At 56.8% G+C, this 10439-nt stretch overlaps 2 protein-coding genes across 2 annotated transcripts; one reads left to right on the top strand and one right to left on the bottom strand.

Annotated features, from left to right (window-relative positions):
* The first annotated feature begins 1151 nt into the window (after positions 1-1151).
* On the top strand, positions 1152-7613 carry CKAP2L (cytoskeleton associated protein 2 like). Its single transcript, XM_010723199.3, has 8 exons — positions 1152-1362; positions 2071-2137; positions 2473-3566; positions 3994-4201; positions 4772-4927; positions 5340-5403; positions 6336-6486; positions 6575-7613. The coding sequence occupies exons 1-8, from the start codon at positions 1271-1273 to the stop codon at positions 6798-6800; spliced, it is 2058 nt and encodes a 685-aa protein (XP_010721501.1). The 5' UTR covers positions 1152-1270; the 3' UTR covers positions 6801-7613.
* Positions 7610-10428, bottom strand: LOC100548071 (cytosolic purine 5'-nucleotidase). The gene is made up of 12 exons (XM_031556767.1): positions 10309-10428; positions 10152-10205; positions 9960-10043; positions 9822-9863; positions 9626-9733; positions 9479-9545; positions 8773-8943; positions 8625-8676; positions 8483-8543; positions 8223-8399; positions 8037-8129; positions 7610-7955 (listed from the first exon to the last, which is right to left on the bottom strand). The coding sequence occupies exons 1-12, from the start codon at positions 10366-10368 to the stop codon at positions 7899-7901; spliced, it is 1026 nt and encodes a 341-aa protein (XP_031412627.1). The 5' UTR covers positions 10369-10428; the 3' UTR covers positions 7610-7898.
* Between the last annotated feature and the right edge of the window lie 11 nt (positions 10429-10439).

Raw genomic sequence — 10439 nt, 5'->3', positions numbered from 1 at the left:
GGGAGCGGAGCGGGGATCCGAGCCCGGCCGTGAGGCCGGAATCAGACGCGGGGGTGCGGGGAGTCTGGGCCGGCTGTGGATCCGGGCCTTTGTGGAGGCGACCTGTGGGGTGACCGCGAAAGGAAGGAGCGGTCCTTGAGGGCAGCCCTGCGGAGAAGGAGCTGGGGGTCCTGAGGGGTGAAAAGCTGAACGTGAGGCAGCAGTGTGCGATTACAGCTCGGAAAGCAAATGGGATCCTGGGCTGCATCAGCAGAGCCCGAGCAGGGAGGTGATCGTCCCCCTCTGCTCTGCTTTGTGCGGCCCCATCTGCAGCACTGCGTCCAGGGCTGGGACACCCAGCACAGAAAAGACAGGGAGCTGTTGGAGAGGGTCCAGAGGAGCCACAGAGATGAGCAGGGGCTGCAGCACCTCCCTGCAAAGACAGGCTGAGGGAGCTGGGCTTGTTCAGCATGGAGAAGAGAAGGCTGGGGGTGAGCTCAGTGCAGCCTTCAGTACCTAAAGGGAGCCTACAGACAGGAGGGGAATCAACTCTTGGAAAGGGGAGAAACAGCAGGACAAGAGGAAATGGTTTGAAATTGAGGGAGGGAAGATTTAGGTTGGATGTCAGGGGGAAGTTGTTTGCTATGAGAGCGGTGAGGTGCTGAACAGCTGCCCAGAGAGGCTGTGGATCCCCGTCCATCCCTGGAGGTGTTCAAGGCCAGGTTGGATGGGGCCCTGGGCAGCCTGGGCTGCTGTGAGATGTGGAGGTTGGTGGCCCTGCGTGTGGCAGGGGGTTGAAGATTCGTGATCCTTGAGGTCCCTTCCTACCCTGGTCATTCTGTGATTCTGTGAAATGAGAGTTGGGGGCGGTGCTGGGGGCTGCAGAGGTGGGAAGGGATGTGGTGCTGGGGAGCGCTGGGCTGGGTGCACCCAGAGCCCCCAGTGATCACTGTGAGTTGGGCCTTACTGCCCTGTGTGAAAGCAGAAAGATGGAGAGTGAGTCTTTAGGTGATGTGATAGGAATAGGACGAGGGGGAATGGAGCACAGATGGGGTGGACAGCCTGGGGAAGCTGTGGGTGCCCCATTGCTGCTGGTGCTCATAGGCAGCACCTCCTACAGGCCTGCAAAGCTCCACACGACTGAGCTCTGGGCAGCTTCGTGCTGTAAGCATCAAACAGCTCTTCTTGTTCCTGCCTCGTGTGTGCCGGGGGTCTGGGAGCAGCGCTGTGCTCCAGCAGGGAGCTCGGTGATAATGCTTGTCCCCAGAGCTCCGAGGGCTGTGTGTGCACTATGTTTTCCTACCATTTCTTTGCAGAAGAGCGGAGAAGAAAGCTCCAGGAGTACCTGGAGGCCAAAAGGAAGCTGAAATGCCCCAGTACCAAGTAAGTCGGGGTGTGCTGTCTCTGCATCGCCAGCACCTGCCTTCTTGCTGCAGTGGCTTGCTAACGAGAGCAGCCTCGGCCCCGTGCCAGCTGTCAGAGCTGAGGCTGGAACAGCTCCTGCAGTGCCCTGGCACTGCTCTGCTGTTACTGGCAGCGTCAAAACAGACGTGGTTTGAGTGTTGATGTTTCCTGTTCTTTAATACCACGTCTGCTGGGTGTCTTCTGAATCTCCATGAAGCTTTTCCATTCCAGGCTTTGGGTTTGTAGGACAACCTTTGGTTGCATTACCAGCTTCGTGCAGCAGAAAGTCGGTCCAATTTTGAGTGCTGTGTTTTAGCAGCCTTTAGCAGTAGGGTAATATTAAGAAGGGACATTTTCAGCCCGTTTAAAAGCAATCAGAGAGAAGCTCATTGCCACACCTGACCTGTTAAGTGAGTTCCCATCACGTCCTGCCCGGCCCCATCAGCTGCAGGAAGCGCTTTGATCTCTTTTCTCGTCAGTGGAAGTTGTGAGTTATGCAACAGTCTTTTGTGTCACTTTTCCGTTGCCAGGCGGAAGGAAAAGAAATATTACGTAGTTCTTCCTTGATAGCTTCTAGGCTTCAAAACGCTTCTCATCAGCTCCTGTGGCTGTGGCAACCAGAAGTACTTTATGTATTTCAACTTTTCTGGAACAGCTGCTCAGTACCTGGATAACTTGTTTCCGCAGGACCTATTTAAAGGACCGGACTAATCACCTGGATCCACTCTTAAAACCAGTTTCTAAACCAGAACATGTAAGTAGAAGAGAACTCTTTTCAGTCTGGTTTTGTATCTCATGCTTGAAGTGCATCCAGGCAGAAGAGGGTACACAAACCAGGGCAGTGAGTTCCTGACCCCAGGCAAGCAGTAGTCAACACACTGCTAAACATCTGGCCCTAAGACAACTAATTAGTTTTCAGAGGAACTTAAGCTGAGAGAATTGTCCTCTGTCCTGGTGCTGGGTGTTACGCTGGGCTTGCTTCCCCCTGCAGGGCTTTGTGCTGGTGGGGCTGTGATGGGAGCGAGCTGATGGGGTGTGAGTGAGCTGAGCTCTGCTCTGGGCCCTGCCTGAGGTTCTTTGTCTCTGCAGCTTGACAGGAACAAGAAGGGCACTGTCCAAAACGTAGCAAAGGGCACCTGGAAGGATGGCAAGCTTGCTGCCAAACCTGCAAAGCCAGCTGGGCACGCTGCACTGCAGCAGTCTTCACGTGCATCGCAGAGAGTAGCAGTGATACGGCCACAGCAGCTGGGGAAGGGCACAGAGCTGCCTGCAGGGCTCGTTCCAAGCACAAACCCCTCTGCACAGCCCAGAGGGAGGCTCCCAACTTCTGCCTCTTGTCTCCTAAACTCTGGAAGGCCGGAAGAGACTGGAAGTGGCCAGCCTGTGCCCAGGGCACCTTGCTCCCTGAATGAGGGCCTGCAGGAACGGCTTGGCTGTGGCAAAGAGAACTTGCCGGCACAAGCAGCTACGAACCCTGTGCCCAGCAACACTTTTCAGTCTAATGGGAACAATCTGGGGAAAAAGAGAGCTTTGGCTCACGGGCAGAGCTCAGGCACTGTGTCAAGGACTGTCAAGGGCCCAAAGGACAGAATTAATAGCTGCCAGACTAAGGAAATGATGAGAAATCAGGAGAAATTCAGGAAACCCCTGCCAGGCTCAAAAAGTGCATCCCAAAGACCAAGCGGCACAACTCGGCCATTGCAACCCCCTCAGTTACTTGCCAATTCTACACGTTTGCTACATAAAAAGCCAGTTGTAAAACAGGAAAAAAACAATGCAGCAAGGGAACCTGTGGGAAAGCTTGGCATGTCTCTGATGGGAACTTTTAAGCACTCCACTAGAGTTCCTGCAAAGCCCCCAGCCTCCAGCCGGCCCCAGGGCACCACAAATGGGCCCACAAGGACAACTGGCCTGCAGCTGTGCACCACAGTGCAGTGGCAAAGAGCCACAGTTAAAGGGGGAGCAGACAGGAAAGATGTGAAGACAGCGCCTTCTGGACACACAGCAATATCCCGAGCGGGAGTCCCCAAAAAACAGTCTCTTCCCAGCACCTACAGCTCCAGAACTCAAGGAAATCGGGGTGAATTTGGGAGCAGGAGGGAGATGCATAAACCAGAGCTGCCACAGAGGCATGGAGTGCATGCTGGGCGTGTTCCCAAGAGCCCAACGCCAGAGGATCGTAGGTAAGTGGCATCGTTGGCTGACTGTTCTCCCCCCCAGGGGAAGCAGAGCGAGGCACTGAACCACCTGAGCCGGCTGCAGGCTTCAGGGCCCAGCTGCAGTCTGAACTGTTGGGATGCTGCAGCACAGAGGAGGGTGAGGGTGAAGTCTGGTGTCCTCTGGGTTCCTCATTTCCCCCATGCGATAACTGGTTGCCTGCAGACAGCAGTGAGTGAGCAGCATCTGAAGGGACAGCCCTGCTGCTCTGTGCTGCCTCTCCCGTTTTATCTTCAGGACGCACTTAAATTTGGGAGGGTTTGCCTCTCCCAGCCTGGCTCGGTTGTGATTCTCAGGGTAGAAGTTCTTCCCAAGCAGCTAGAAATCCAAAGGGCAGCCCGGCAAGTGCCAGTGGTCTGTGGTGGTGACAGTGATCCCTTGGTCCTTTCACAGGAGACAGCTGGAGCAGTGGCTGGCCTCCAAGGGCAAGTGCTACAAACGGCCGCCTATGACACTGCCTCCAAAAAAGCCAATGAAGCAGAAGGAGAAGCCAGCCCACAGGAGCACTGTGCGGGAGGAGCAGAAGCCAGAGAAGCCGGAGCAGCAATACCTGGCCAGGATCAATGCCCTGCTGACAGAGTGCCTGAAGCTCATCGAGGAGGTGGGAGTGGGAAAGGGGCTACGTTAGCAGGCTGCTCTTTTCTTGAAGCAAAGCATTCTTGCTTGGCTTAGGAAAAGTCCCCACGCTCAATTCACTGCTGGAGTTGAGGGCATGTGGTGAGATGCACTGAGAAGGAAGGTGGATTGATAGCCACTCTACAGGCATCCCTGCGGTTGTCCTGGTTGTAGCAGTGCATCTTGCAGCAGGGATTCCTGCAGCAGCAGCCCAGGCTGGTTGAACCACTCCAGGATATGTCCTTGGTGGGCCCCACTACTGGGAATGCCATCTGCTAGCCCAGCTCTGGGTTTGGTGGCCCTGCTGGTGCCTGTGCTGAAGAATCTGTCCCTCAACTTCCCTCTGAAATGCTAGGCTCATTTTTTTTTTGAGGGGAAAATGGAGACAGAAAAGCTGTATCATCCATCCAAGGTCATGTAGGGGATTTGTGGAATGTGAGTGCAAAGTGCAGACTTCAGACCATCCTCCTTTTTGCTTTCTGTTTGAGAGGACATTGGCATGCAGGCAGCTCTCCAGTGCCCACCTCTTCTCCAGTACTTCACCCTTGTCTTGCAGGGCGTCCCATCGGAGGAGCTCTCAACAATACTGTGCCATGAGCCCAGTGCAGAGAAGTGTGCCAAGTTCTGGATCTGCAAAGCCAAGCTGCTTGCCCGCAATGGCCCTTTTGATGTGACAGGGCTGTATGAAGCAGCAGTCTGTGCAGGTGCTGAGGTGAGTAAGGAGCCCTTTGGTACCTCCTGTGCACCAGCAGGTGCCCCAAAGCCCTGGGGTTGGATTTTGGGATCAGTTTAGCAGCTGTTGGTGAAAAAGGCCTTTAGAGCTGTAAGTCCTGGTTGCTTCCACAAAACCACTTCAGGCAGTGTATGCACGGGGCCAGAGGAGGGCAGGGAGGGCTGTGAGAGAGCTGGCAGCACGTTGAGCCTGGTCTGCACAGTGTAACTGCAGCACCTGGGGGTGGGCATCTGCACACAGATCTGGAGAAGGGAAAAGCTGTGGCCGTCTGCACTTCCCTGAGTGAGGCAGCAGGAACCTTTTCTCCTTTCTGAACTGTAGTCTTCTTTCCCTGCCTGCCTTGACCTGTGTCCTGATTTTTATTTTATTTATTTAATTTTTTTTTTTGCAGCCACTCCAGGAGCTCAGAGAAGTTGTCCTTGATATTTTGAAGACTGCAGAACAACCATCAGAAGGTAACACGTGCATGCAGGGCTGGCTGGCTGGCAGGTCGGTGTTCCCCATGCTTTGCAGTCTGTCCCAGCACCCCGTGTCCCTGCTGACTTTGCTGACCATTGCTGAGGACTGAGCATTGTGAAAGTCATCTCGGAAATGGGGCTAAATTCCTCTGCCAGAGCTGAGCCTGGCACAGCACACAGGGCGCCCTGGGTTATGTCCAGAGCTCTGCAGTGTTGTAGTCCCCCTGCAGCTGGAGCTCTCTTCTCTCTCTACAATCCTGCTGCCCTTTTCTATGTCCAAATGAAGGCCACAGGTCACAAGTACTGTCCCCCAGGGGTCCATCTTGGGACTGGTGCTCTTCAACATCTTTATCAATGCCACAGACAGTGGGATCTGGTGCGCCCTCAGCAGCTTGCAGATGTCACCACACTGAGTGGTGCAGTTGACGTAACGGAAAGGAGGGATGCCATCCAGACCTGGGCAGGCTTCAAAAGTGGACCCACATGAACCTAATGAAGTTCAGTAAGGCCAAGTGCAAGGTGTTGGGGTGGGGCAATCCTAGGTTTGGTTAGCTTGGAGAAGAGAAGACTGTGGGGACACCTCATTGTGGCCTTCCAGTCCTTGAAGGGACCTTACAAGCAGGAGGGAGGCTGACTTTTCACACAGTCTGATAGTGGTAGGGCAGGGGGGAATGGCTTTAAGCTAAAAGAGGGGAGATTTAGATTAGATGATAGAAGATTCTTTACTCATGGGTTGTTGAGCCACTGGAACGGATTGCACAGACAGGTTGTGGGTGCCCCATTGCAGGAGGCATTCGAGGCCAGGTTGGATGGAGCCCTGAGCTGGTGGTTGGCAACCCTTCCCCTGGTAGCAGGTTGGAGCTGGGTGATCTTCAAGGCCCCCTGTGACCAAAGCCATTCTGATCTATGAGTTCCCTCTCTCCTGTCAGGGGAAAAGCCTGAGCAGTGCCTTCTGTGGGAGCCCACAACACCTTGCCCAGGCGAGAGGCAGCACACGGCTGTGACTCCGTTCCAAAAAGAGCGCGCCCTGAGCAGCCTGCCTGTCTCCTCCATCAAGCTACAAGTGACGTCTGTGCCCAGGTGAGACTGAGCTGCTGTCAGCAAGCACCCTGTGCCATTCTCTGTGGGCTTTGCATCACTCATGCTTTTTTTTTTTTCCTCCCTGCAGAGTGAGGGAGCTGCCAGAAGGCCAAGAACTGAAATTCCTGACACCCGTGCGGCGCTCACTGCGCATAGAGAGGGCTGGGAGCCGCTACCCGGAGATGCTGAGGGACCACGACCCTGTGGTGTCATCCCTCAGAGAAATCCTGGATGATGATGAGGAGACTCAGTTCTTTTTCCGGAAAAACAAAGCTTTGCCAGAGGTGGCAGAGGTGGAGGTTTTGAGTCTGTAGCCCCAAATGTTGCTGAGGGGATTCCCTGCTGGCTCACCCACCACGCTGCCTTGCACTTACACTGTTGCCTCTCAGATGTAACTATGCAGGAGTAGCTTTTTTCAGCCTTTTTCACTGTTTTTAAGTGTTTAAAACTTTACACTAGAGATGCAGTGTGAGCCGGTGGGGTGGTGGGCAAGGTCTGGGATTGCAGATGTGTCAGCCATTGACTCCTCCACCCCAAAGCACACCCTGGTTTTTGTGCTGACTGATGGTTCTGGTCACTGCAGTGCTCTGGGTGCCTCTCAGGGCTTGGGAAGTGACGTCCCAAGGGTTTGCTCCTGAAGAAGGAACACACAGCCCCTGTCTGGGACCACCCTGCTGCCTCCTGCCACCAGGAGAGCTGTGCTCAGCCTCAAAGCCAGCAGTGCTGTGAGGGCACCCAGAGCCCAGGGTGCTGCAGGTTCCCCCCTGTAAGAGGAGCACAATGGTTCTGCTGACGCTAAGACAGAGCAGAGCCCCATCTTCATCTTCCTGCCCCTAGCGAACAGCAGTCCTGCTGCCCCACTGCTCCTCCCCACCCAGCTTTGTGAGTGTCTTTATCCAGGAACCTCAGCTGGCTGAGGAGCTGCAGGAGCAGCAGAACCAGCAGCACAGAGCTGCTCCAGGGCTTGCATGCAGCCATAGCACTTGTCCCAGCTGCTGGCCCAGGCCTTGGGAATTGCCCTTTGCTCCAATCTTCCCCAGTCTTGGGGCAAAGGAATTTTCCTTTGAAAAAAAATATAATTTATGTCTCTTCTATTACTATGTGACTCCAATAAAACTTTGGCAGAAGTTAACGTGCCTTTTATAAATAGACAAAGGTAAAGAAGGGGAGAGGCTGGGACTCTTAGCAGGTAAAAGGGAGCAGCAGTGGCCCCAGGCCTTGGTGTGTTTGGCCACCATCCCCCCAGAGCAGTTTCCAGTGCTGGAGCTGATTGAGAGCTGTTGGGTGCACTCGTGCTGCCCTGCAACAGCTCATGGGTGTGGAGAAGGGCACCATGGTGTGGGGATGTTCTGCTGCCATCAGCCCCAGGAGCAGCGCTGGGGATTGGCACTGCTGGATCATTGGCTGTGAGCTCAGGCCTCACCATCCTCTTCCTCCTCTTCGCTGGAGTCCTGGGGGAGCCCCAGGTCCTGAGACAGACAGAGGGGCTCAGCGAGCACCGGACTGTGGGTGCTGGGTGCCCGGCTCCTGTGCCACAGCTCTGCCCTCACCTGCTGGCTGTGCTGGTCCAGCTGCAGCTCCAGGGCTGTGCTTCCCTCTCCAGCATCCACAGGGCCGTGCTCCACCGTTGACTCGTGGGCCATCTGCAGCGGGGACGGGTGGGAGCGGGGTCGGCACCCGGCTCCTGATGGGCTTGGGGGCAGGGAGGGAAACTGAGGCACAGGGTCGGCCCGTACCAGGACAGAAGGTGCTCGGAAGAGGTAACTGAAGGGGTAGTAGAGGAAGTTGAGGAAGGAGGCAGCATAGAGGTCTGCGTAGCGCATCAGCTGGCTGGCAAACAGGGTCTGGCGCGAGCCGCAGCGGAAGAGGCTGCCCATCTTCCCGTAGCACATGTCCATCTCGTGTGTGACTTTCTGTGGGCACAGCGGGCGCTCAGGGCACCGATATCCCATATGTGGGCTGCTCTGCAGGACGGGGATGGTGGTCCTGGCATCACCTGGATGCGACGTTTGATGGAGCTGATGTCCGGGCGCTCGCTGCTGCCGCTGTCCAAATGCCTGCGGTGGGAGCGGGGGGCTCACAAGGGCCCTTTGTGTCCCCCCCTCGGATGCAGGGATCCCAGAGTGGTGCCCACTCACTGGTACAGCTCTGCCAAAAACAGGTCCAGGCTCCGCAGCTCCTCGAACAGCTCTGCCAGGCAAAGCTCCGGCTCAGTGCCTGCACTGCAGCCGTCCCCTGAGGAGGGGGGGTCCTGCAGGAGGGGGGGGCACGGCTGGGGCTGCTCACCGCTCTTCTCCGTCCACACCTGCAGCTCACGGGCCAACTCGGGCACCACCAGGAAGGTGCGCCAGCCCTGCCGCTTCTTGGACTTGAGGATGTCCCCGAAGATGTGGTCCCCCATGTACAGGATGTCCTTGCCCTTCACGCCCAGCAGGTCGCACACCAAGTCTGACGAGCCTGGGACAACAGGATGGCATGGCGTGGGGTCACCGCGTCACTGCGCCCCTGCATCCCTGTGTCACTGCATCCCCCTATTACTGCACCTCTCTGCATCTCTGTGCCACTGTCCCAGTGTCACTGTATCCCTGTATTACTGCACTCCTCTGTCACTGCATCCCACTGCCACTGTGTCTGTGTCACTGCATCCCCTTATTACTGCACCTCTCTGCACCCCAGTGCCACTGCATCCCAGTGCCACTGCATCCCCACATCACTGCATCCCAGTGTCACCGTGTCCCTGTTCCATTGCAACCCTGTATCACTGCATCCGTGTGCCATCATGTCCCCATGCCACCACATCCCCGTGTCACTGCATCCCTGTATTACTGCAATCCTCTGTCACTGAATCCCTGTGCCACTGTGTCTCTGTGTCACCATCCCGCTGCCACCATGTCCCACTGCCACCACATCCCTGTGCCACTGCATCTCCATATCAGTGCATCCCTGTGCCACCACGTCCCTCCACCACCGTGTCACCCAGCCACGCACTCACCACCAGAGTAGACAGCACAGTGCTGGAGGGGCCCCGTGTAGGTCCCGATGCGCAGCTTCCCCGTGTCCTGTGAGCACAGAGCGCCCCATGGTGTCACCCCCATGGCTGGTGGGGGCGGGGGGGGACGCGTGGTGCCCCTGTCCCCACCGTGTTGACTTGGCGCAGGACGGTGCCCTCGGCAAAGAAGAGCGGCTTGCGGGTGTCCACCACGATGAGATCGAAGTAGGAGCGCCAGGGCCGTGGGGGGGTCCCGGTCTGCTTGGAGGAGGGGGGGAAGGTGACACGGGGATGGGGTTACAGATGGGTGGGGGCACCCCCAGCCCCAGCATGACTGTCCCCTTACCTTGTCCGCATCACTGAAGTCGAACAGGTAGGACATGATGGCCTGCAATGACACGTGGTGTCACCCGGGAGGGCAGTGTGGTTGTGGGGGTCACCCTGAGCTCAGCCCCCCTCCCAAAGCAGCAGTGCCACCACTCACATCGGTGTAATTGTAGTCGCTGTTGGTGGCCAGGAACACCTTCCCCACCTCCCTCATGCGGCTCAGCAGCAGCGGCACACGGGGCTGCGGGGGCACAGTGAGAGCAGTGGGGGGGGCACACGGGGACTGGAGGGGCACACGGGGACTGAGGAGGGTCTGGAGGCCGTGGGGGGGGGACTCACGGACACTCACGTCTTTCACCACGTATTTCTCCAGGTTCTCCAATGTCTTCTCCTTCAGGCAGCCCTGCAGGGGGGGATGGGCGGTGAGGGGGTGACAAAGGCTTGGACGCCTCCTCCCCCAAACGTGCTGGGGCCACGGGGTCCCCCAGCGCTGCCCACAGCCCCACCGAGAGATGCACTTGGTCCATGGCCTCCCGCACGTCCTGGAACATGCTGCGGAAGGACATGAAGAGGTTCCCGTGCTTGTAGCCGGTGTCACAGCTAAAAATGGGCAGAAAAAACAGGGGGTGAAGGTGCT

The sequence above is a fragment of the Meleagris gallopavo genome, chromosome 24, assembly GCF_000146605.3.
Source record: "Meleagris gallopavo isolate NT-WF06-2002-E0010 breed Aviagen turkey brand Nicholas breeding stock chromosome 24, Turkey_5.1, whole genome shotgun sequence".
In the NCBI taxonomy this organism is placed as follows: domain Eukaryota; kingdom Metazoa; phylum Chordata; class Aves; order Galliformes; family Phasianidae; genus Meleagris; species Meleagris gallopavo.
The sequence above is the reverse complement of the archived record's forward strand: the minus strand, read 5'-3'. Positions and strand labels throughout refer to the sequence as shown.

Coding starts and splice junctions, on each gene's coding strand:
- CKAP2L (XM_010723199.3), top strand. CDS start 1,271: ATGTTTTCCTACCATTTCTTTGCAGAAGAGCGGAGAAGAAAGCTCCAG. Junction 3,567..3,993: donor CCAACGCCAGAGGATCGTAG/GTAAGTGGCATC, acceptor GTCCTTTCACAG/GAGACAGCTGGAGCAGTGGC. Junction 6,487..6,574: donor CAAGTGACGTCTGTGCCCAG/GTGAGACTGAGC, acceptor TCCTCCCTGCAG/AGTGAGGGAGCTGCCAGAAG.
- LOC100548071 (XM_031556767.1), bottom strand. CDS start 10,368: ATGTCCTTCCGCAGCATGTTCCAGGACGTGCGGGAGGCCATGGACCAA. Junction 8,677..8,772: donor GGTGTGGACGGAGAAGAGCG/GTGAGCAGCCCC, acceptor TTTGCCTGGCAG/AGCTGTTCGAGGAGCTGCGG. Junction 8,544..8,624: donor TTTTTGGCAGAGCTGTACCA/GTGAGTGGGCAC, acceptor CTCCCACCGCAG/GCATTTGGACAGCGGCAGCA.